This window comes from Meriones unguiculatus, chromosome 8 (genome assembly GCF_030254825.1).
Source record: "Meriones unguiculatus strain TT.TT164.6M chromosome 8, Bangor_MerUng_6.1, whole genome shotgun sequence".
Classification (NCBI taxonomy): Eukaryota; Metazoa; Chordata; class Mammalia; order Rodentia; family Muridae; genus Meriones; species Meriones unguiculatus.
This window is the reverse complement of record NC_083356.1, coordinates 18996706-19018044: the sequence shown is the minus strand read 5'-3', so window position 1 is coordinate 19018044 and position 21339 is coordinate 18996706. Positions and strand designations below refer to the sequence as shown.

At 53.7% G+C, this 21339-nt stretch overlaps 1 protein-coding gene across 1 annotated transcript in view; it reads right to left on the bottom strand.

Annotated features, from left to right (window-relative positions):
- The window catches only part of Nfam1 (NFAT activating protein with ITAM motif 1), a 33601-nt gene extending 13333 nt beyond the window's left edge, over positions 1-20268 (bottom strand). Inside the window, exons 1-4 of the mRNA XM_060388944.1 lie at positions 20089-20268; positions 4389-4709; positions 4176-4291; positions 246-344 (exon numbers count right to left, since the gene is read on the bottom strand). Of these exons, the coding sequence (XP_060244927.1) occupies positions 246-344; positions 4176-4291; positions 4389-4709; positions 20089-20206 (654 nt within the window). The 5' untranslated portion in view covers positions 20207-20268. The remainder of the gene's footprint in view (positions 1-245; positions 345-4175; positions 4292-4388; positions 4710-20088) is intronic.
- Positions 20269-21339: the final 1071 nt, after the last annotated feature.

Here is a 21339-nt window from a genome sequence, read left to right as displayed (position 1 = left end):
AGGTGGATCTCTGAGTTTGAGGCCAGCCTGGTCTACAAAATGAGTTCGGGGACAGCCAAGGCTAAAGTGGAAAACCCCGTCTGGAAAAACAAAGCAACAACAATGAAACACACACACACAAAGAAATATCTAATTTGTGGAATGACTGTATCCATTTTACAGATTGGAAAATTGAGGCACAGAAATACCCACCCCCCAGCAAGTCAGGCCCTGGGTCAGGCCTGAGAGAGGTAGAAGGGACTCACCGTGTAGATGGATTCTGCTGGAGCCTTTGGGGTTCTGCCGGTGGATTTGGGAGCAGGGCATGTCCTAGCACTGTGATTGCCCAGAACTGACATCTGTTTCTGTGAGAAGGAAGCCAAGGCTGTCAAGGCTGAGGAGAAGTAGCTCTCCCATCTCCCTCCCCTTACAGACCCCACGAAGGGCGGGAGGAGCATTGCCAATTGTCATGGGGCCACAGAAAAATTAATCACTCAACGCTTTCCACCCACCCTCTCCAGGGAGAGGTGCCTGAAGCTAAAGGAAATGCAGAGACCCACGTGAGGGAGGCATTGTCACAGGCAGAGTGCTGACTCTGGGGAGACAGGGCCCGGAAGCCAAACCCTGGGTGGGCCCCGAATGGACGTCCAGTCGGCCCCTCACTGGCTGTGGCCTGAAGGGAAACATTTTCTCTCTAGCTTCAGTGTCTTCAGCGACAGAACCCCTTGGCAAGATGACTGCAAGGTTTGGAGGAGGCGACAGAGGGGAGGCACTTGGTGGCACTCAGAGAACTCTCAGTCAACCACGCCACAGTTGCTGAGCCCCTCTGTTAGCAGGGACAACGTGAATAGGGGGACTTCTTCCGGCCCTCCTGAACCTTCCAGAGAGACGGGCAAGACCCAGCCACTTTGCCCCAGCAGAGCGTCCTGTGCCCAGGGACCAATGAATGACTCAGGAAGAGGGTAGGAGGGGGAAATATGTGGACCGGGTGAACAGAGAGGAGGGCTCCAGGCAGCACAGCAGGCAGGCAGGCATGTACCAGACCCGCAGGACCAAGGGCCTTAAGGAGAGGTCAGCCTGAGGCTAAACCCCTCGCCCCACGGGAGGGTTGGCAGGCCGGGCCAGGGCCGTGTGGACCAGAGGAAGCGATGAGAGCCCTGGGTAGGATGCCTGAACCAAGCCAGCTTTGGGAAACTCCCCAAGGCTGGAGCAAACGGCAAGTGGGATTGGAGAAGGCTGCGTCACCCCGCTGGAAAAGCGCAGGGCCGGGGTGACAGAGGGAGGCAGTCTGGACGCCCCCCTTCATCGCTGGCACCACACTGCCAACAGTGGAGCAACAACGGCCTCATCTCAGGGCAGGAGCTAATTAAAAACCCTGGCCACCTGCCAATCCCCAGCCCATTCACTCCCGGATTAGCACTCAAGAGCTACTTAACTCGCAGGCAGAAGCCGGAGCCACCCCCAGTCATAGCATTACACAGCTCCGAACGTGGAGCCGGGCAGGGAGAGCTGCCCTGTGGCTCGTACTCCTCAACAAACCTGCAGGCAGGTTCCCAGGCCGTCCCCTCTCTGCACGTGGAGAGAGCAGGGCATGGCTGAGACCACACAGCCGGTAAGTGGCAGGAGCGGGATTTGAACCTATGTCTTGCGTTCACTAAGATGCCAACCGGTGCTACCTAGAGTTAGCTTCTGTTTTGTGAAGATGTGTAGGTCTCAGACAGGTGCTACATCTGTGCATGGTTTAAAATGCAGAAAGAACCCTGTCCTTGTCACTTTATTCTCTTAACAGCCTGAGGGAGTAGCCGTGAACTGACTTACCATTTCATAGAGAGGGAAACTGAGGCCTGCCAAGCTAGTGAATGGCTCTCTGTAGAGGAAACACGGATCTGGCACCTCCCTGCCCTGTCTGTTCCCGGAGACACTGTCACTGTCGGTCAGACCCCTGGGATACTTGGGGCACATTGGTATGTTCTTCTTGTCAAGATGCCTGGGGTCCTGGCTCCTCCCGCTCCGGGACTGTTTTCTAGAAGCCACCAAAGCTGAAAGACAGGTGCTCATAGGCGGCAGCTATTTGGAGGCTACCTGGATAAGGTCCTTGGAGCCAAGGCTTAAAAACACAGGACTTGGTTTTATACACCTGGGGGCAACGGTGCCAGCCCCCCTCCATGCTGGGCCTGGCTGGGCACCGGAGATCCTGAAGCCTGTTGGGATTGTCACTGAGGGCTCAAGGGAGGTGAGCTACACTGTTGGTCCCAGGAAACCGCTCAAGGCCACAGGAGGCTGCAGTTTGTTAGGAGGTGTGCAGAGAGGGAGGAGTGGGAGGAGGGGGAACAGGAGAGTGGGGAGGGAAGAGAAAGGGAAGATGGGCAACAAGGCCACAGAACACCAAATGGCACAGGTGTATTCACTGGTGGCAGTTGGGGGGTGCTGGGGAACAGTGGGAGCCACTGAAGTTGGAAATGGCCAGAGATGCTCTTAGCCACCTGCATACGTGGCTACAGACACAGGTGGATTGAAGTTTGGGGGCAATGAGAAGCAGATCAAGTCTGCTAGCCCTGTCCAGCCAGCCAGGAGGCTTATGCTGGGGTGGGACTCCCAGGGGGGCAGAGCGGAAGCACTAATGAAAACTTAGTTGGGCTCTATTTTGCTGTAAGGTTGGGGATGCTCTCTGTCCCTTGGAGTCAGCTCCATCTGTGACCCAGGCAGCCAGAACTGGTCCCTTCAGCTTGTCATTATCAGAGGAGTAAATCAGCCAGCATGGTTTCTCCCGTAGTGCCTATTTCTCTGTTACCCATGCTCCCTCTCCCCAGGAGGATGCAGGGAGGGTCAGCAGCTCTAGGCTGAGACCTGGTTCTTTGCCAGCAGCTGGCCGAGAAGCCTGTTAACCCCAGTTTCCCCCTCTTTGAAATGGAAAAGTCATGACGCCACCTTTCCCTCCTGTGCCCTGGTCAGCTCCTACTCATCCTTCAGGAATCAGCATGCACATATGCCATGATTCCTTCCACCAGCGCCTACTATGTGCCAGGCCTCAGCAGGCACCAGGGACACCAAGTCCCTGTCCTATGGGGTCTTCAGTTAAGTTGCTGTTGTTGTTGTTTTGGTTTATTTTATTTTATTTTATTTTTGTCACATGAGGTGGAGATCCCATACATATTAATCACCATGCTCACCATAGGGGGGTTCAGAGCTTGTGGGGGGCTGATAGTTCATCGATGGACGAAAATACTGATGAGTTCTAGATCAATTACTCAGGCCAGATCAGTTACCCAGGTGCACAGAAGGGCTCTGAGAAAGGTACCCTTCTGTGATCTGCCGGGACCATGACCACCTCCACCAGCTAGGTGGAGTCATCACCCCTGCCCCCTCCCCCGGTGGAAGACATGGTGACTGCCATCTTCTTAGGAGAGTAGCTGTCCTGGGGTGCAAAGTAGCTCACATCTCCTCTGGCACCCTCTGTCCCCATCCCTTCTGTCCACAGTCAGGATGCTTGGAATTGCCTCTGCGTTGGGCAGCTCTCATTTGAGGCAGGGGGGAATTGATGACCCTGCCCAATCGCACAGAGCTCGTAAGGGGCAGGGTCATAATACAAACCCAGCCGCCATGACACTGTGCCCTCAAGCCCTGTCCTGGCCCCCCCACTGACCGTCAAGCAGGCTGTCTTGAGATTTTTAGTCCACATGTTCCCTTGGGGTTTGTAACCTCCAATATGACTTCCGGTGCATAGTAGGGACTCAGCTAAGGTCCTCTTAAGAAGTTAATGTAATGTACGTATTTACCAATAACCAGGGAAGGACTCTGCAAATTGCAATCCCTTTGGCGGCTATTTGCTGAGTACCTACTATGTGCAGAGTCCTGTGCCAGTGGCTGAGGCTGCAGCAGCATGGAATGAGACCACTGAGAGATGGGGAGGATGAGGGGTGCCCCAAAGGGAAGTCAGCTCTCCACCGTGAACAGGGAACAGCCAGGCAAAGAGCTGGAGCAAACCGTCCCTTCATGAGCCCTCCAGCCCTTACTCTGTCATGCGCTTTCGATAGCATCATGGTGGGTGAATGGGCTGGTGGAGCATCTTCCCCAAGTCTAGGATGCCCTATGGGACAGGAGCAGCCCCTCTGGTCCCGGAGGCCTCCCCAGTTCCATAGTGTGAGTGCAGGGGACAAGGCTCAGCAGAACGTGTTACGTGTCCATGTGGGCCTCACCTTCCTCCAGTAGAGCAGTAGAGCTGTGCCCAGCACGCTCAGGACACTCAGCAGGCCAGTAAAGGTGAACATCAGAGCCTCCTGGACCTTGAATGAAGGCGGCTGGTACCCTGTGTCTGGGAGGGAGGAGAGCCGGGAGCGGAGGGTGAGTTTCCCAGGAGAAATGGGAGTTTCTCCTACCTGGCCCATCCGCCCCTAGCCCCAGAACCTTACCTTTGACCAGAATGAAGATGCCATTGCTCTGCTCCGGGAAGGGCCCTCTGACTAAGCAGTAGTAAGTGCCTGTGGCAGATGCATTTGGCAGGCTGAGAATAACCGCACAATCCACGGTCCCATTCTCTGCACCAGGACTGTGTTGGCAGGAAAGCGGCATCTCCAAGCTTCTCTTGCCATGGAGATCCACGTGAAAGAAGTTAACAGTGGAGTATGTGAATCCTGACGTGTCCTGGTAGTTGATTCTGCAGCTAAAGGAGACAGGCGTGTTGGCCAGGGAGACCATGATAGGGAGGTCGCTATGAGTCACTGAGATCCCTCCTGTGGGGGGAACAACAGGGTGAAAGTGACAGCTCAGTGGAAGTGTCCTCGCCCCACGGGGGCCTCCTGCACGCTGACTGCAGGGGGTGATCCTCACAGACTCCGTTTCTCTAACACATGGTGGGTGGCCAGGCAAGAGCCTTGGTGGAGGAAGACCGAGAGTCTGGGAGGTCAGATTCTTCAGCAGGTAGGGAGAAAAGCAGAGACACGCACAAGGCTGAGGGGGCCTCCGAGCCAGGCTCCTAATCCCTCTCCTCCCTACAGAACTGTAGACCCAAAGAGCCAAAAACCAGTGAAGAAAAGGGGAAGGCAGGAAACCCAAGCACTTCCTGGAAAGGGACAGAGAGGGAGTGGGTCTTCTCACAGGTCTGGCCAGCAGGCAGCCATTCCTGGAACCAGGGCTCTGAGAACCTTGTCAAGTCTTTGTGTGGTATAACAAGCCATTCCACAGGGAGCTGTCCTCCAACAGACACAGACCAGCTCTTTGAGTCCAACTTCCATCACAAGGCTAGTCCCACCGCAGCCATCCCCGCTAGCCCCACTGAAAACAGTCTAAACATCCTCAGCGCAGCAGCCCAGCCTGGCTGGGCCTCCTTCAGGCTCTTGGGATGCCGTTCAGATTTGGAGCAGGGTCAGCAGCCGCCGCCCCCGACTTTGGCAACTCAGGGCTCTCAGCTTCAATATTCCATGCCTCCCGGGCCCTTCCTCTCCAGCAGCTAAACAGCAGACAGTTTTTAAATTGAGGTCGGCAGCAAGCAGCCAAGAACACGCAGGCCGGCTTGTTAATCGGGAGAAGAGCGTGTGTGTGTTTGGTTGTTTTTTTTTTTTTTTTTTTAGGCGCTTAGAAAGTCTCAAGATTTATTTTGCTGAGGAAACCTGAGCTGTGGGCCTCCTGCCTGTGGTGTGGGCTGGCATGAAGCCAGGAGGGTCTCTTCTGGCCTCTTCTGCTTTTCCCTGGGGGAAGGGCCTTCAGGGGAGGCTGGGCCTTCTGAAAGACTCTGGGGCTGGGTGGGGAGGATCCTCTAGTGAGTCCTTACAGCTTTGAACAGGCTGCTGTTTTAAATTTGCTGTTGAGCCTCTGAGAGACTAAAGAATAGGGGCCATTGATAGTGGCCTGTTTACTGTTTACTGGGAGTGGGTGCCCAGGCCCCTTCCCTGTCCAGGAGTGTCTGTCCTGGGCTTCCCTCAGGTGGGCATTGCCCCCCTACTCTGTTACAGAGCAGCCACGGCCTGACCATACTCTACCTGCCATATAATGCCAATCCAGCAGTATTCTAGCTTTGTCATTAAGAAGCCTTGATTTGGGGTAGAGGGGGTCTGAGCTACTGCGTGGCTGGGTAGAGGAGAGGAGGGCAGGTGGCTACACCACCCTCTCTGTGGCCTGCCTGGGAGCACCCCGAGCTGTGCTCCTTACCTGGGAGCTCCCTATCCTGTGCACCCTTCCTATGGCCTCTGTTTCTTCCTGTGGCCAGTTCCTGAGATCCTGGACCTGGTATGCCCCAGTCAGGCGTAAAGACAGAAAGCTTCCCCTGCCAGGGTAAGCGGGGCCTGGCTGGCTTCCCCAGGGTTTCCAAAGCAAAGGGTGGAGGTTGGAATCCAACCAAAGAGACCTAGGAAGTGGTTAACCCTCCTCCTCCCCTGGGACCTTTTGCTTCTCGAGCGTTGAAATAACTCTCAGACTAGGGAAGGCAAGCGTGCTGCCAGCATGACGAAGCCACCTTCCCGTTTTTTCCTGGCAGGAAGAAGTCCGTCCAATTGTCTTTAAACCTCCCAACCCCCACCCTCCAGGCCCCCTTCTAGAAAATGACGGAATCTGCTAGTGAAATTAAGCTGATCTTTACAACTCTGGAGAGATCTATAAAAATAGAGGTCTATTGTTCTTACAGCCTTGTGGAGTTTTCTATCTGAGTTTAAGGGGTTAGGATCATGAAAATTCAAGGCCTGGCTCCGGCCAACTAAAGTGCATGGAGACTTCAGAATGAGAATCTCAGGCCCTAACGGAAGTACTGTGTCTAAAGGGGGAGGAATGACTAGTCTAGAGCCGGGAGGAATCTCAGTCTACTGCGGCCAGAGTGTCTGGCCTGAGGATGGAGCCTGTCACTGTCCCTCCTTTGCTGGGGTGTCCACACACCCCCCCCAGCATGGACCATGTATCGACCTGTAGAGGTCCAGCCCCCTTGGTCTGCCCCCTTTGTCTGCTGTGCCCTGAAGACATACCCACAAACTCAGAAGGGTGCCAGGTAGCTTGCAGGTCCTCCCTGGCCTGTCAACATCCCCTGTGTGACGTGAGCAAAGAAGCTTGGGTGGGAGGAAGCTGGGGTGAAAGGGGAGGGAGTCTGATAGTCTCTCTGGATAGGTTGGGAGGTGCCTGGGAGTTGAAGGCTTCTGTGACCTGGAAGTGGGTATCCAGAAATAGAAGGAGAAGAACATGCAGAGAAAATCTACTCTAGCCAGGTAAGACACAGACAGAATCACACAAGGCAGTTCTAGTAAACGTACTCCACAGACAAAACAAAACAAACAACAGAGAGCCAGGCTGACGAGATAGCTCAGTGTGGGGCTGGAAAGGTGGCTCGGCAGTTAAGAGTACTAACTGCTGCTCTTCCAGAGGACACAGGTTCAATTCCCAGCACCTGTGTGGCAGTTTCCAACCATCTGCATATAACTCTAGTCCCAGGGGATCAACATCGTCTTCTGGTCTCTGCATGCAAGGGGTCCTCAGACATTCAGGCAAACACTCGTAAACAAAAAATTAAAAAAAAAAAAATCTCTAAAGGAAAAAAAGAGCCGTGGCACACACCTTTAATCCCAGCACTTAGAAGGCAGAGGCGGCGGATCTCTGTGAGTGCAAAGCCAGCCTGGTCTACAGAGTTTGTTCCAAGACAACCAGGGCTATACAGACAAACTAAAGAAAGTGGTTCCATGGGAAAAATGGCTGTTACCAAGCCTGATGGTCTGAGTTTGATCCCTAGGATCCACGTGCTAGAAAAAGAAAACAGATTCTGTCAAGTTATTCTCTGACAGCCATACTCATGCCTGGGAGCATACACACACATACACACAAATATACACAAGTAAACACACAAGAGACATGTACATACACACTCACACACAATAAATAATTACATGTTAGAAGAAAGGAAAGAAGCTTCATAGGTGCTCAAAGCTACAGGATTCACAAACAGTGGATCTGGGCTCAAACTACAGGTCACTTGACTCTGCAGAGGGGGAAAGGCAGGGGCCATAGGCACAGGATGGGGTTGGGTGTTGAGGAGGAGCCAGGCACCGCAGCCATCAGCTGCCGAAGACAGTCTGTCAAATCCTGGCAGCAACCACATTTGAACAGTCCAGCCACCCGACAAGTGGTTACATGCCCTTTGGCTCATGTCTCGTGAATCTTTGAACTTTGGCAGTGTTGTCACTCACGGGACAATGCAGCCAGGACAGGGAGCTGGCCAGGCATTTTCTGTAGTTCTGTCTTTGGAAATAAGTACCCCAGGAGCAGAACTGAGTGGACCTCGGATTCCAAGGAGCTGAGAAGGGAGAGGGCCATGTCTGTGTAGCCCTGGCTGTCCTGAAACTCTCTGCAGATCAGGCTGGCCTCAGACTCAGAGTTCTTCCTGCCTCTGCCTCCCAAGTGCTGGGATTAAAAGCATGTGCCACCACCACCTGGCCTGAGTGGAACCTCCTATCACTGAGATTCCCAGAACCCAGTGACCCTGACCCTACATGCTTCCCCTCTCTCTGCTTCCACCCAGGGTGACCATGTGGAAGGACGGGGGGGGGGGGTCTGAGTAGAAAAGAGACAGAGATCCAGCCCCGCCTTCCACAGATTCCCAGCTGCTTGGGAGCAACCTTGGGAGTTGTCAAGGTCAGCATGGCTCTTATGGGGTTGAAGATTTGAAGAAATAGGAATAGGAAGAAATAGGTGATTTCAAATGACCAACGACTGTGACTTCCTCAGAGTGACCAGGGCTGCTGAAGGTCCAAAGGGCTCTGACACAACTCGGAACAGCTCTTCTGGTCATGCTCAAAGCTCCACAGGTCTTCAAGGCAAATTAAGATGAGACAAACCAGGCACAGGGGGACAGGGACAGACCTAAGAAGTCTGTCTTCTGTGAGGGAAGGAACTCATTGTCTGCACTCGGGCGAGGTCAGGAAGGCTGTTGGGCACAGGGCCTGGCAGGGTTCCATGAGGGCAGAACAGGCAGTGGGTGAGAGGGGGGGAGAGATAATGAGCTTTCTACCCTGCAGATGCTGAGAGCATGTCCTTCCAGTGGGAAGGAGGAGGCAGAGAGAATCCAAGGCCAGGTAGGGGTGTCTCTGGGTGGGATCCTGTGAGCCTATGTGACGGTGGCCTGGATAGGAAGAACTGAAGGTCTGGGGTGTGTGTGTGTATGCGTGTGTGTGTGTGTGTGTGCGTGTGTGTGTGCGTGCGCGCGCTTGGGGATTAAGCACAACATGAGGAACTGTATTAAAGAGTTGCAGCATTAGGAAGGTTGAGAATCACTGGGCAAGACTGTGCTTAGTCTGCCTTTGTCCCGTTTGCTCTCTCAGTCCTGTCTGCTCCTCCCCGTCCTCACATACAGTTCCAACTTAGGAAGCGCAGGCCACTACCCAGTCCACCCAGCCCGCTTCCTAGAGCAGTTCAAAGAAGACACCTTTAGCTCTCTGCAGCTCCAAGCACTACAAGGACGCATAGAGCCTGGTCACAGAGAGAGACACGGATGAGGCGGATGCCCCAGGAACCAGACGCAGCAGGCCCAGATTTGGATCCTGACTCTGCCACTTAAAAGCTGTGCAACCTTGAGCAGGTAACTTTGCATCTCCGGACTTCAGGAGCTCTTCTCCAGCAGAGGAAAAGGCCGATGCCAACCTCACGGGGCTCCCACCCTTCCTGCTTTCGTGACACCCATGGCAGGAGCGCCGGGGCCTATCCTGACCCAGTTTCGTCTATTACTTCAGGTCCTTTCTTGACTGAACCCTGGGGTGGGGGTCAGCTGAGAGTGGCCAGGCCTAGGGGCGTGTAGCTGGGTGTCCGGTTTGTGGGAGGGATAGAATGAAGGGCCAGTCTCTCACGGCTGTTTTCTGCTCTGCCCCCTCCCTGCCTGTGTTTAGTCCCCTGATTGGGAAAGGCTTAACCTATGCCTCCCCCCCCACTACCCCCTGTGCCCAATTCCTTCCCTTCCAGGTTCTTCCGGCTCCGTGACCACTTCATCTGATGTCGGGGCTGAGTGGAGTCACTAGGGATCTCCGTGCTGACTCCATGATGGGGAACAATTTGCAAGCAGAGAACCTCCCTGACAGTCTCCCTAGGTGTGGCTAGCTAAAACCCCCTCCTGCTGTCTTTCCCCATGTGGAATACAGCTAGCTTCCCTTTTGCGTCTCCCAGAGAGTCACAGATTCATCCTAACCCTTGTCCTTCCTGATCAAGCAGGGGCTCCCCTCCAGAGAAGGCCCAGGACAGAGTCTGAAATTGATTCACAGGGTCAAGGCAAGCAATTTAAAAAGGACAGAACACGGACGGCACATTTCACGGGGAGCTGGGCCGTTGTGTGTGACCTGGTTTCAGTTATTCTCAGCTGGGTTTAGACAGGGTCACCCTAGAACATGCAGCTTCTGATTCGGGGTTACTATGCCCTACAGTTCCTGCTTTGGAGTAATCTTTCACAGATGAAGTAGCCAAGGCTCAGGGACAAGGTGAGGTTTGCCCAAGATGCACAGCTATTAAGCAGAGACGAGACTGTTCTCTGGGTACCTCTAAGTTCACACCCCAGACACACTAGTATCCATTAGTCCCCTAGTTTCTAAAATGTCCGAGAAAGCAAAACTCAAATGAAAGAAATACTCTCCGCTAGGCTGAAAGCCATAATCCCAGCACTAGGGAGACAGAAACAGGGGCATCTCTGTGAGTTTGAGGCCAGCCTGGTCTACAAAAGTGAGTTTCAGGACAGCCAGGGCTTTACACAGAGAAACCCTGCTTCAAAAAACCAAAAAGAAAGAAAGATTCTCTTTTAAAGGGGGCTGAAAGATTAGAGATCATTTCTCTAAGTGTTGGTTACAGGGACAGGGCTGACAACATGGAGGAACTGAGGGAAAACAACGCTCAGAACTGATCCTGTAAGCATCAGGCTGCTGGTCTCAGCCCAGCTCCAAGAGACCCTCCACAGTCCTGTAACAAGGATAACCAAGAGTCCTCAGAGGGCAGGCAGTGGCCCTTTAAGGAGGAGGCAGATGAATAACGTTAGAAAATGCCTCCTGGAGGAGCAGAGGGTAAGTGCTTAAAGTTTCTCCTCACCCCCATCTCACCCCAAGTCTGCTCCAGCTGTCTGACCTCGGCAGTGAGCTCCCCAGAATCCACCAGCCCCTCCTGAGCCTTGGCTGGCTCCCAGCCCTGCCTGCAACTCAATCCCTCCCAGGGCACTGAGCGAGTAGTAAAGGGCCCAGGCGCGCTGATCAAAGGGATCCGCCCCGACTCAGGTCGATTTTAAAGGAAAACACTTTGATTTCAAGCTCCAAAAGAAAGCCTTTCCCACGGTCTTTATATGAGGCCTGGGGTTTGCCCAGATCCATTCTGGCAGCTCTGGCAGGTCCCTCTAAAGGGTCCTCAGGAAGGCTGCTGGTTTGTCCCTGGGCCCCAGCCCTGTGCCTGAGTGTGAATCTCAGGACACCCACAGGGCATCCTGAGTCATTCATGAGGCGGCAAGCAGCGGCTAAGTGGCTGGTGCAGGCGCTGGAAGGCGACCTTTGAACGCTGGGTGTCTTACAGAGTTTTTAGTGCTAACGGTTCTCCAAATGGCCTGCTCAGGCTGGCTGTCATGTCGTTCAACACCTTTGAATCACAGTTGCATACAGATGTGGCTTGGCCACAGGCCCTTTCCGCAGCTTGTCCTTATCCCATTCTCACGTTTCTAAACCCTGGACCCAAGAGCGCCGGACAGTCACATGGAGACACAAGCCAAGTGAATGTTTTGTCAAAGGTTTGGCCAGGATTATGTTCACAAGTGCTGACTGGAGTGGCCTCCCTTTGTGCCCCTTTACTGGCAAGCTGGTGAGGGAGACCTGGCTCAGCTGGGGATCCAGGGCCTCCCTTTCCACCCATCTGTACCCTCAAAAGAGTCTTAGGATGGGCAGAGATGGTAACAGAGCGGATGGGGTAGAGACAGGACTCTGCTTCTTGTCCTTGAGTAGGGGATGGATGAAATGGTGTGAGGACCCCCCACTCCCACCCCAGGGTCCTAGCAAGAGGCCTGAATGACACAGCTGGAAGACGAAACAATACAGAAGTCTCTGGAGGTCTGGAAACGCAGAGGACAGGACCCCACCCAGCCTGAGAGCTGAACAGGAGCTTCTCGGAAAGAGACCCTTGGACTGGGCCATTGTTTTCTGCATTAGAATCCTTCAGGTTCCTCCCCGCCTCCTCCCTCCATGAAAGAGAAACCTGTTCACGGGAGAAACCCTGGAAACCGCAGGGAAGGATCAAGAAGAAAGGCCAGCTTGTCTACAGTTCACCACCCTGACGGAGCAGCTGTGAACATTTTGATGTCTTTCTTCCCCATCTCTTTACCGGGCTGAACTTTGAAGGAAGAAAAGAGTAGGAGGCAGCCGGGTAGGGGAGGGGCAGGCAGGAGAGTTTTAAGCTCAAGAAAGCTCTTGGGTAAAGCTTCTAGAGGTTTCCCCACAGGGCACTGTGTCGGGGCACTGAAGAGAAGGTGGTGAAAGAAAAAGGTTTGCAGCTACGATGAGCAGGGCACCAGGGTCCGGAAGAGGTTGGAGGAGGTGGGGGATGGGGGTGACCAGAGAGCAGGAATAGCCTCTCCGAGCTTTTGTATTAGAAGGGAAATGTCACCGCTCTTAGAAAGAGGACAAGAGAATGCCACAGAGCTCCTACCTTCACTTTTCTTTCCTTCAGCCTCCTTTTAAAATACAAGCTGTGCTTGGAGATAAAGCTCAGCTGGCAGAGTGCTTGCCCAGCACACATGAAGCCCCAGGTTCAGTCCCCAGCATGGCATAACCGGGCATGTAGAACATACCTTAAGTCACAGGACTTGGGTGGTAAAGGCAGAAGAAACAGAAGTTCAAAGTCATCCTCAACCACGTAGCAGGTTTGAGGCAGGTCTGAGCTCTATGAGACCCTGTTCTTTGGAAGGATGGCTCAGAGCTTAGGAACACTGGCTGCTTTGCCAGAGGTCCTGAGTTCAATCCCCAGCACCCACGTGATGGCTCACAACCATCTATAGTGAGATCTGGTGCCCTCTTCTGGCATGCAGGTATACATGCAGGCAGAACACTGTATACACAATAAATAAAATTTTTTTTTTCAATGCAGTTTATTCAGGAACCTTGAACAATCCTCGGACCCTGGGGAAAGCCAGCCCACAGCTTAAATAGCCTCTGGGTAGCCAACCCAGGTGTGCCACATGGGCAATGCAGATAGGTCCACATACATGGAAGCAAGCCAGATCCTCAGCCTTAGCCAAATGTGGAATTGTTCGTGACAGAGAGCACTCACCATCAGGAAGGTGGAAGGCGGAAACCAGCTCCTCTTTAAGGCATAGCATTCTGCAGCTCTCTACAGTTCCCCCTTTTTGTTTTAGACGCATCAGGCAAGAGTAGAGATCTGATCTCTGATATTAGAAATAAATTGGGACTTTGTACCGATGTTCATTGATACCATAAAAAGCTAAAATGTTATGCTCAGGATGCGAGGCTAAGCACTGCACTCAGGGTCAGTAGCTTTGGACCCAGAGAAGAGCATGTCTGGTTGCATGCGGGTTGATGCCCCAGGTCCCACCTCTGAGAATAAAATAAATCTTTAAAAAAAGCCCCCATCCGGATTCCTCAGTCTCCATTCCTCTCCCCCCCCCCAGATCCTGCACTCTCGCTGTCTCCCTCCATTTCCTCAATCTCCACCTGGGGCCTCCTCTTTTCCTCGCCACAGCCTTGCAGGCTGCCTCTGTTGGCATCGTGAGAGCTGCAAAGACAATGATGGCTGTTCTGTGACTGCCACCGTTTCTGGGCTTGACTCCTAACCTGCAGACCCTCTCTCTGTGGCTTCCCTTCCCCCTAGGTCCTTACCTGCCCTGCTGTCTTTGATGTCCATGCTTTTCTCACCTGTCTCATAAGATCCTTGGCACAGCTTAACCTGTCGCAGATAGGTTTAGCTGTGTCCTGAAAAAGGCAAAGGAGGCCTTCCCGCTGAGTTCATCCCCTCAGAAGACTGTAACAACAGCACATCGTCTCCTGGTCCCTGGACTCCTTGGCATGAGACGGTCTAAGATGGGCGCTTGGTTAGTCAAAGGCTACACACATCCTGAACGTCGGCCTGTGCCCTCCCTGACTTGGTGAGACTCAGCCTGCCTAGCAGAGGCAGCCCTGCCTTGGCTCTGTGTCCTGCTTCCACTGTCTCAGCAGAAGCACACAGGCTGCGGTGCATGCCATCCTCAGGCGGGATAGGGGCAACTGGTCAAGCACTTCCTAGAACAAAGCCACCAAGTACAGCCACCCATCATACAGACTCTGTGAAACCAGGATCCCCCGAGTTCCAGCGGAGCATCCCCACCGGGTGCCAGGTCAGAGCCATTCTGTCCTGAACCTGCAGCCCCTCCTCCGGGCAGGCCTTATACGGACATACAGCATCTGAGGGAGAGCTAGACCTGCCCAGTCTTCCAGAGGCCCTGATGTGGGGGTGTAGAGAGAGTCAGTGACTCTGTCACCCGTAGGAGGACTGGAACCCCAGACACATCGGGGAGGATGGCAAGGGGAGCACGCTGGGCCCAGGGGAGTCCAGTGGGCAGGGTGTACCCTGATCCCACTCTAGTAAGCGCAAAGCCGTGTCATTCAATGTGCCCGTGTCTGAGGTCTCACACTGATACTGAGCGGGTCAGAGGCACCAGACGCGACCTCCTGTCATTGTTAGAGGTTTGCATGGGAAGCTTCTGAATACCTCAGCAGGATGGGGAGGGAGGTGGAGAGGAGTCAGGTAACCTGGCCCAGGTCCCTGAGACCTCAGATCCAGGCCAGCCAGGCCTTCTGCCAACGTCAAGCTCACCTGGAGTTTCCCTTCCCCTTCCTCTGGCCAACACCAACTCTCCAGTGCCTGATGGCCATAATCCTACCACAAATAAGCCTGGTTTAGAGCCACCAGGAGCAGGGGAAGGGCAGATCCCACGCTCACTTCTGTGTTTCTCCAACACCCTGTCAACTCCCCCTCACAAAACCTAAGAGACTTGATACCAGAGGGAGCCTCACTCAGTTCAGAAACAGAAGGACCTTGCTCAGCTCCATGTCTGACCAGGATGGACAGCTAGGCCTCCCATCTCCTGGGAGAAAAATGGGGGTGTCTGTGGCTGATGAGCTTAATGGTGCCGCTGCTGTCACTCTTTCCTGAGTATCCCCTGGGTGCTGAGCGCGGTGCTGGGAGCCACAGGTATAAAGCCACAGGGCCCCTGTTCCACGCTCACTTAACATCCAGCCACACAGGACGACAGAAGCAGCTTCAGCGGGAACACGTGCCCTGGAGCACACAATACACAGACACACACAGAGGCACATCCCCGGGGCGGGAGGGAGGGCATACTCACAGCCCCAAACAGGACATCCCTGAGCTGCCCAGCATGACTACAGAAACTGCACTGTGTTCGCTTGGCAGGACGTGTGGGGCACATTGGTAATATCCCAGGTATACTCTGCCATCAAAGATGCTCTATGAACAAAAAAGCACCTCTGTGTCCCAGAAATCTCAGTTATGGACATGGGAATTTGAACTTGGCATAATTCTCAGGTAACCAAATATATATATATGTATGTATAATTTTCTCCTCCAACCATTTTAAAAAATATGAAAAACCAGCTGGGTGGTGGTGGCACACACCTTTGATTCCAGCTCTCGGGAGGCAGTGGCAGGCAGCTCTCTGAGTTTGAGGCCAGCCCGCTCTACAGAGTGCATTCCAGGACAGTCAGGGCTATGCAGAGAAACCCTTTAGACCAAGTTCAAAAGCAGAATGTATAGGCTCAGTGGACCTATACAGTGCTTATTGTGTGTGAGAGGCCCTAGTTTTCACTCGCAGCGCTGAAACAAAACAGGTGAACTATTCTGTGGTAAGTGACTTTGTGCTGAGTGATAAGAGCATAAACAAATAGGGCCAGCTTTACCCAGCACCACCATGCCCATGCTCATTCAGAAGAGAGCAACGCCTCTAAGGGGACAAAAGGTGTCGCTGGAAGAATGTTCTGGAATGTTCCAAAATGTTCTCTCTCATGGCTTGTGTCTTAGTTAGGCCGCACGGGTTTTGGTTGTTGTTTTTTTTTTCTTTCCATTATATTTATTATTCATCACTGTACTTTTTAGTAGGTGTATTACATTTCACAGTTACAATGAAGAAGGCAGCAGGGACAGGACCTGTTGGGGATGGTGCCTGAACCTCCACTCGACAGGCATTGTAATCCACTGGAAATGGTCTCACACCCCACTGCTCGGGGAGACTCTCCTCTCCAGTCAAACAGAACCTCTCGCTGTTTCTCTCCCCAGCTTTGTCTTCTGGTCCTCCAGCCTTTATCCATGCTGTGCCTGTGTGCCGCCTCACCCGCTCTGGCCTCCTCTGGGTCCAGCCCCATCCAATGCCCTCTCCAGCAGGCAGCCTTTCCCCACACTCCCTGAGCCCACCTCGGCACTGCACTAGCTGGCTGCCTCTCTGCAGGCCTCTGCCTCCCAAGCTCTTTATTGAGATTAAACAAAGATAAAAGGCAGAGGCCAGTGGTGACAGAGGCTGGAGGGGCAGGAAGGGAAGCAGGAAGCCTTGGCTTGGAGAAGGCAGAGCAGCTATTCATGTTTGGGAACAAAGGGAGTGGTGACATCTGAGGCCAAAGAGCACCGTCAGATGCACACATGAACTTCATCTGGGTCCTATTCCCTCGGACAAGTCTCGTGATTTCCATCCAACAGAGACACTGGGCCCGGGGCTTGTTCACCTCTATTCTCCACAGTGTCTAGAGACCCGTGGCCTGGGAAGCTCTGCAAGCCAACTCCTCCTCCATGGGGATTTGAGAGAGAAATCAGTAAAGCTCAGAGCTTGAAAACAGTCAAAAGAGAAAAGGGACTGACATTTGTCAAAGACAGGGAGGCCCAGAAAGGATAAGCAAATTACCCCGGGGTCACATAGCAATCAAAAGAAGTTGACAGGCCCAGCATTTGAAAAACTGAGGCAGGAAGATGGATGGGGAGTTTAAGGCCAGCCAGAGCTATACATACTGACTTCTGGGCAAGTTCAAGCAAGCTACACATTGCAATCCTATCAAACAAACAAACAGCAAAAACAAACAAACAAGACAGAAAGAAAGAAAAGAAAGAAGGAGAAGCCAGGCGGTGGTGGCTCCCCTTTAATCCCAGCAGAGGCAAGTAGATCTCTGAGTTTGAGGCCAGCCTGATCTACAGACTGAGTTCCGGGACAGCCAGGACTACACAGAGAAATCTTGTTCTGAAAAAAATCTAAGGATAAAAGGAAAGAAGGAAGGAAGGAAGGAGGGAAGGAAGGAAGGAAGGAAGGAAGGAAGGAAGGAAGGAAGGAAGGAAGGAAGGAAGGAAGGATAGAAAGGAGGAAGGACTCAGTGGGTAAGGCAGGTGCTAGCCTGGTGACCTGAGTTCAGCCTCATGTAAAAGTGGAAGGTGAGAACTGACTCCACAGTGTTGTCCCCTGATCTCCATAGACACACTGGAAAACCCTTGCAACCACACACTCACAGTGATAAGAATAAAATGAGAGGGAGAAAGAAGGCAGAAGGAAGAGGAAACGAGGGAGGAGGAGGAAGAGGAGAAGGAGGAGGACTCTCAAAGTATCAGGTATGTTGGTACAAGCCTGTAATTCTAGCACTCAGGAGGAAGCTGAGGCAGGAGGATTGTCATGTATTGGAGGCTATTTAGGAAGCAGTGTTTCAGAAACTAGAGAGAGAGGGAGAGGGATGAGGGAAAAGGAGAGGGAGAGGGAGAAAGGAGAAGAGGGAGAGGGAAAAGGAGAGGGAGAAGGGAGAGGGAAAAAGAGAGGGAGAGGACAATCACACAAAAGCATCTGCACACGCGTGCGCGAGCGCATGCATACACATACACACACACACACACACACACACACACACACACACAAACACACGGAGAGCTCTTAAAGCCTGAGACAGCATGTGGGGGAGGAGCAGAAGCTGTGACAGGCGAGGGGCGGGACCAAGAAATGGGGCTGTGTGTTCCTGTAATGGGCTCCAGGAGTCAGGGAACAGCCTTTCCCCTCTCCTGCAAGAGCAGAAACAACTTCTCTGTGACAGAGGATTTGTTGCAATACACTGAAAAAAAAAAATCTGTTTTTGTTTGTAGCTCATCCTCTTTCAAAATAGCTTCCCCGAAGCTGCGGCAGCCTGGCCAGCAAAGCCTCCTCTAGTTCAGTGCGCAGGGAGAGAGCTTGAGGGACTCGGAGTTAAAATGACTAAATGGAATCCCTTTCACAGAGGGAGGGGAATGAGAGTTGTTGAGGCAGAATCTCACCCCGTGGCCCAAGCTAGCCTGGAACTAAGAGCAATCCTCCTGCCTTGGCCCTCCCAGGTCTTGCGATTACAGGCAGGACATCTCCCTTAGGTGGGCGTCCAAACACAGTGTCACCAACAGGTTCGAGCTATCTGTCCGCTGTCTTTGCATAGGCCTGGGGTGGGCAGAGTGGGGTGAGCAACATTTTAAAGGAGACAGGCCACAGGGTTTACACCCCAGCCTGCCTCAGCGGCTGCTTGCTGGCTCCACCTTCCCGCTGTAGATTTTCCTAGGAAGAACGTTCTTTGCAAAGAAAAGGAACAGGAGTTCGGGCTGAGCGGAGGTGGAGGCTGAGGCTGACTCTGGCCTGCAGCCTAACCTCTGACCTTTCTGCTGCCTGACTTCAGATGTGTTGATAGACCTTCTTGTTTGCCTCCCTGGCAGTGAAAGGACGCAGATGACATTCGGCGCTGGGTCTGGGGAAAGGTTCAATGGACGCTTTCCTGACTATCAGAATAGCTGTTTGTGATATAAATGGAAGGGGAGGGGCACAGCACAATCAGGGTAGAAATGCCTCCTTGTCTACCGTGAAGGCCGAAGTGGCGCCGGTCAGAAGCCTCGGTGGGTGAAATGGTTGCTGTGCAAGTGTGAGGACCTGAGTTCGAATCCCTGGAAATCACATAAAACATGTGTCTCTAATCCTACTGTCCCTGCCACAAGATGGGAGGCAGAGACAGACCCTTGGAAGCTTGTAGGCCAGCCAGCCTGGCATACGCTGCAATGGCAAACAAACAAACCAAAAAGGAAATGCTGTCTCAAGCAAGGCAGAAAGCAAGGGTGGACGCCTGGGGCTGTCCTCTGATCTCCGCACACTCGAGACGGCACCTATACACTCTCACAAAAGAAACAGAAGTCAAACTGAGAAAGTAGAGACCTCAGCCTCCACAGTGGAGGGGCCATGGGTCAGCCATGGGCCGGCTGCTAGCCAGACCAGGGCAAGGACAGGTAGTACCTGATGGACCTAGCAATGCCAGGGAGTGGCGTTAGCTATCTTAAGTGGGACTTCCTTGGAGGCACACTGGCCTAGACAAACTCCTTCTGACCACCCCACAGCCTGCTTTGGATCTAGACCTCCTGGTTTGAACCTGGTACCAGAAAAAGGCAACGGGGTTGGCCCTGGGGAGATTCACTGCTCAGAAAATTCTTGACCTCACCGGGGGCAGTGGTGGCCCACGCCTTTAATCCCAGGGAGGCAGAGGAAGGCAGATCTCTGTGTTGGAGGCCAGCCTGGTCTACAGAGTGAGTTCCAGGACTGCCAGGGCTACACAGAGAAACGCTGCTGGGGGGGAGGGAGCAGGGATCTTTGGCCTCTGGCTGTATTTTGGGTTGTGAGAGTTGGGACCCTCTCTAGAAGCATTAATAGTACCGTGGCCTGGGGCGGCATACTCTGGCTGGCTACTGTCCTGTCCTCTCTATGGTTAACCAACCACCAACAGTACCACCCAGGGCAGCTCTGCCACTGCAGCTGTGTAGCAGCTGGCTCTTCCACAGCCCCCACCCTTCTTGTTTAAGAACCAGGGGCCCAAACTATGCCCTGGGGGGGGGCGGGGAGGAAGGGGGGACCATTGACACTGTAGGGAAGGCTCGACACTGTCCCTTGCCCCTTCAAACGCCACCTTGGCAAGGAGGCATTAGCTAAACATCTTCTCAGTCCCCAGAGGCTTCCCCCCACCCCGGCCCCGTGAAGTCTACAATGTTCAAACGCAACCAGCAAATCCCCAGAGACAGGTCCCAAGAATTAGCTGCTCCGGCTGGATGAAAGTCACTCTGAAGTGTGCGCGCGAGCAAGAGGACCACGTGAGGAGACAGACTTGCCTGCTAGCTGCAGGGTCCAGGGCACCAGCAGCAAACGGAGGAACCGCCAGGCTGGGGGCCGGCTGGGAGGGTTTGGGCACTCCTCCGGGGCCCCACGCCACAGAAGCCAGCCGTCCATGCTTGATCTAAGAAAGCCCTCCTTCCTCTTTGGTTCACTGGAGACTATGGCCTGCAGCCTGCAGCCACAGTTCCCTTTTGTGTCACCAGAAGTTCCTCCTCTGGATATACCCTTCTGCTTCCTTACCCTGACTTCCGTCTGAAATAGTGGGAACAGCTGTAGTTGGGGGAGGGGAGGGGTTCCAACGGATGAGCAGCCCCAGGACTCCAACTTGCCCAAGCCACACAAGTAGGAAAAGAATGTGGGAACCTCTTGTCAGCTTCAGTCCTCCCTGGCCCCTCGCAGTGGAGGACCCTGTTGGGGAAGCTGCGGTGGCCATGCTCCTTCCGTCTGCAACCCTACCTGCTCTCCTCTGCAATGTTCCTGCAATCCTTTGATAAGGTGTCCTGAAACGGGGTGGAGGTGGGGGGGGAAGGGGGGAATGGCTGGGGAATAGGAAAAGGGAAGGGTGAGGTGGAAGATTCCAAGGCTGAAGGGCCTGAGCCACTTCACTTGTCTCCCTCACTTGTCTGAGGGAACCTAACGCCTCCTGGCACGGGAGCCAGCACCAGCCAAGTGAGGGCCTCTGTGGGCCCTTGAGAGAAACTCCTCTTGACCCATCTTGACTGTCCCTACTCCTCCTGGTGGCCTCCCTAACCTGAGCTCACCCCATCCCTCCCAAATTGAAACACAGACAGCGACTGCTTTCCCATGAGCTTTGCTCGTCACGGCCCCATCTTTTTAGAGGTCAACACAGGGACAGTAATGGCCTTCTGCCAGGCCCCAGTCCTTGGCACACTCTGTGGAGAACCCTTGAAGTCCTAGAGTCCTGTATCTGCCTGTGACCTGAGCGGTAGGGGGTGAGTAGGCATGGGGAGGAGAGGAGGGAAGCTGAGGGGCAGGCCTGCTGAGCACCGGCCTTTGTCACTCTCCTTAATGCCCCTTACCCGAGAGAGCCCATCTCACCAACAGCACCATCTCACCAGCGGCAAACTTCAGCCTGAAGCAGCTTGCCCACGATACCGGCAGGTCTGTGGGCACGAACTAAAAGGCCAGACAGATTTATGCCTGAACGTTCCTTGCCACCTCTGCCACGGCGGCAGAGGCCAGCCACACGGCTGAGGTCCCACCATGTCACCATGGGGCTTGTGTCA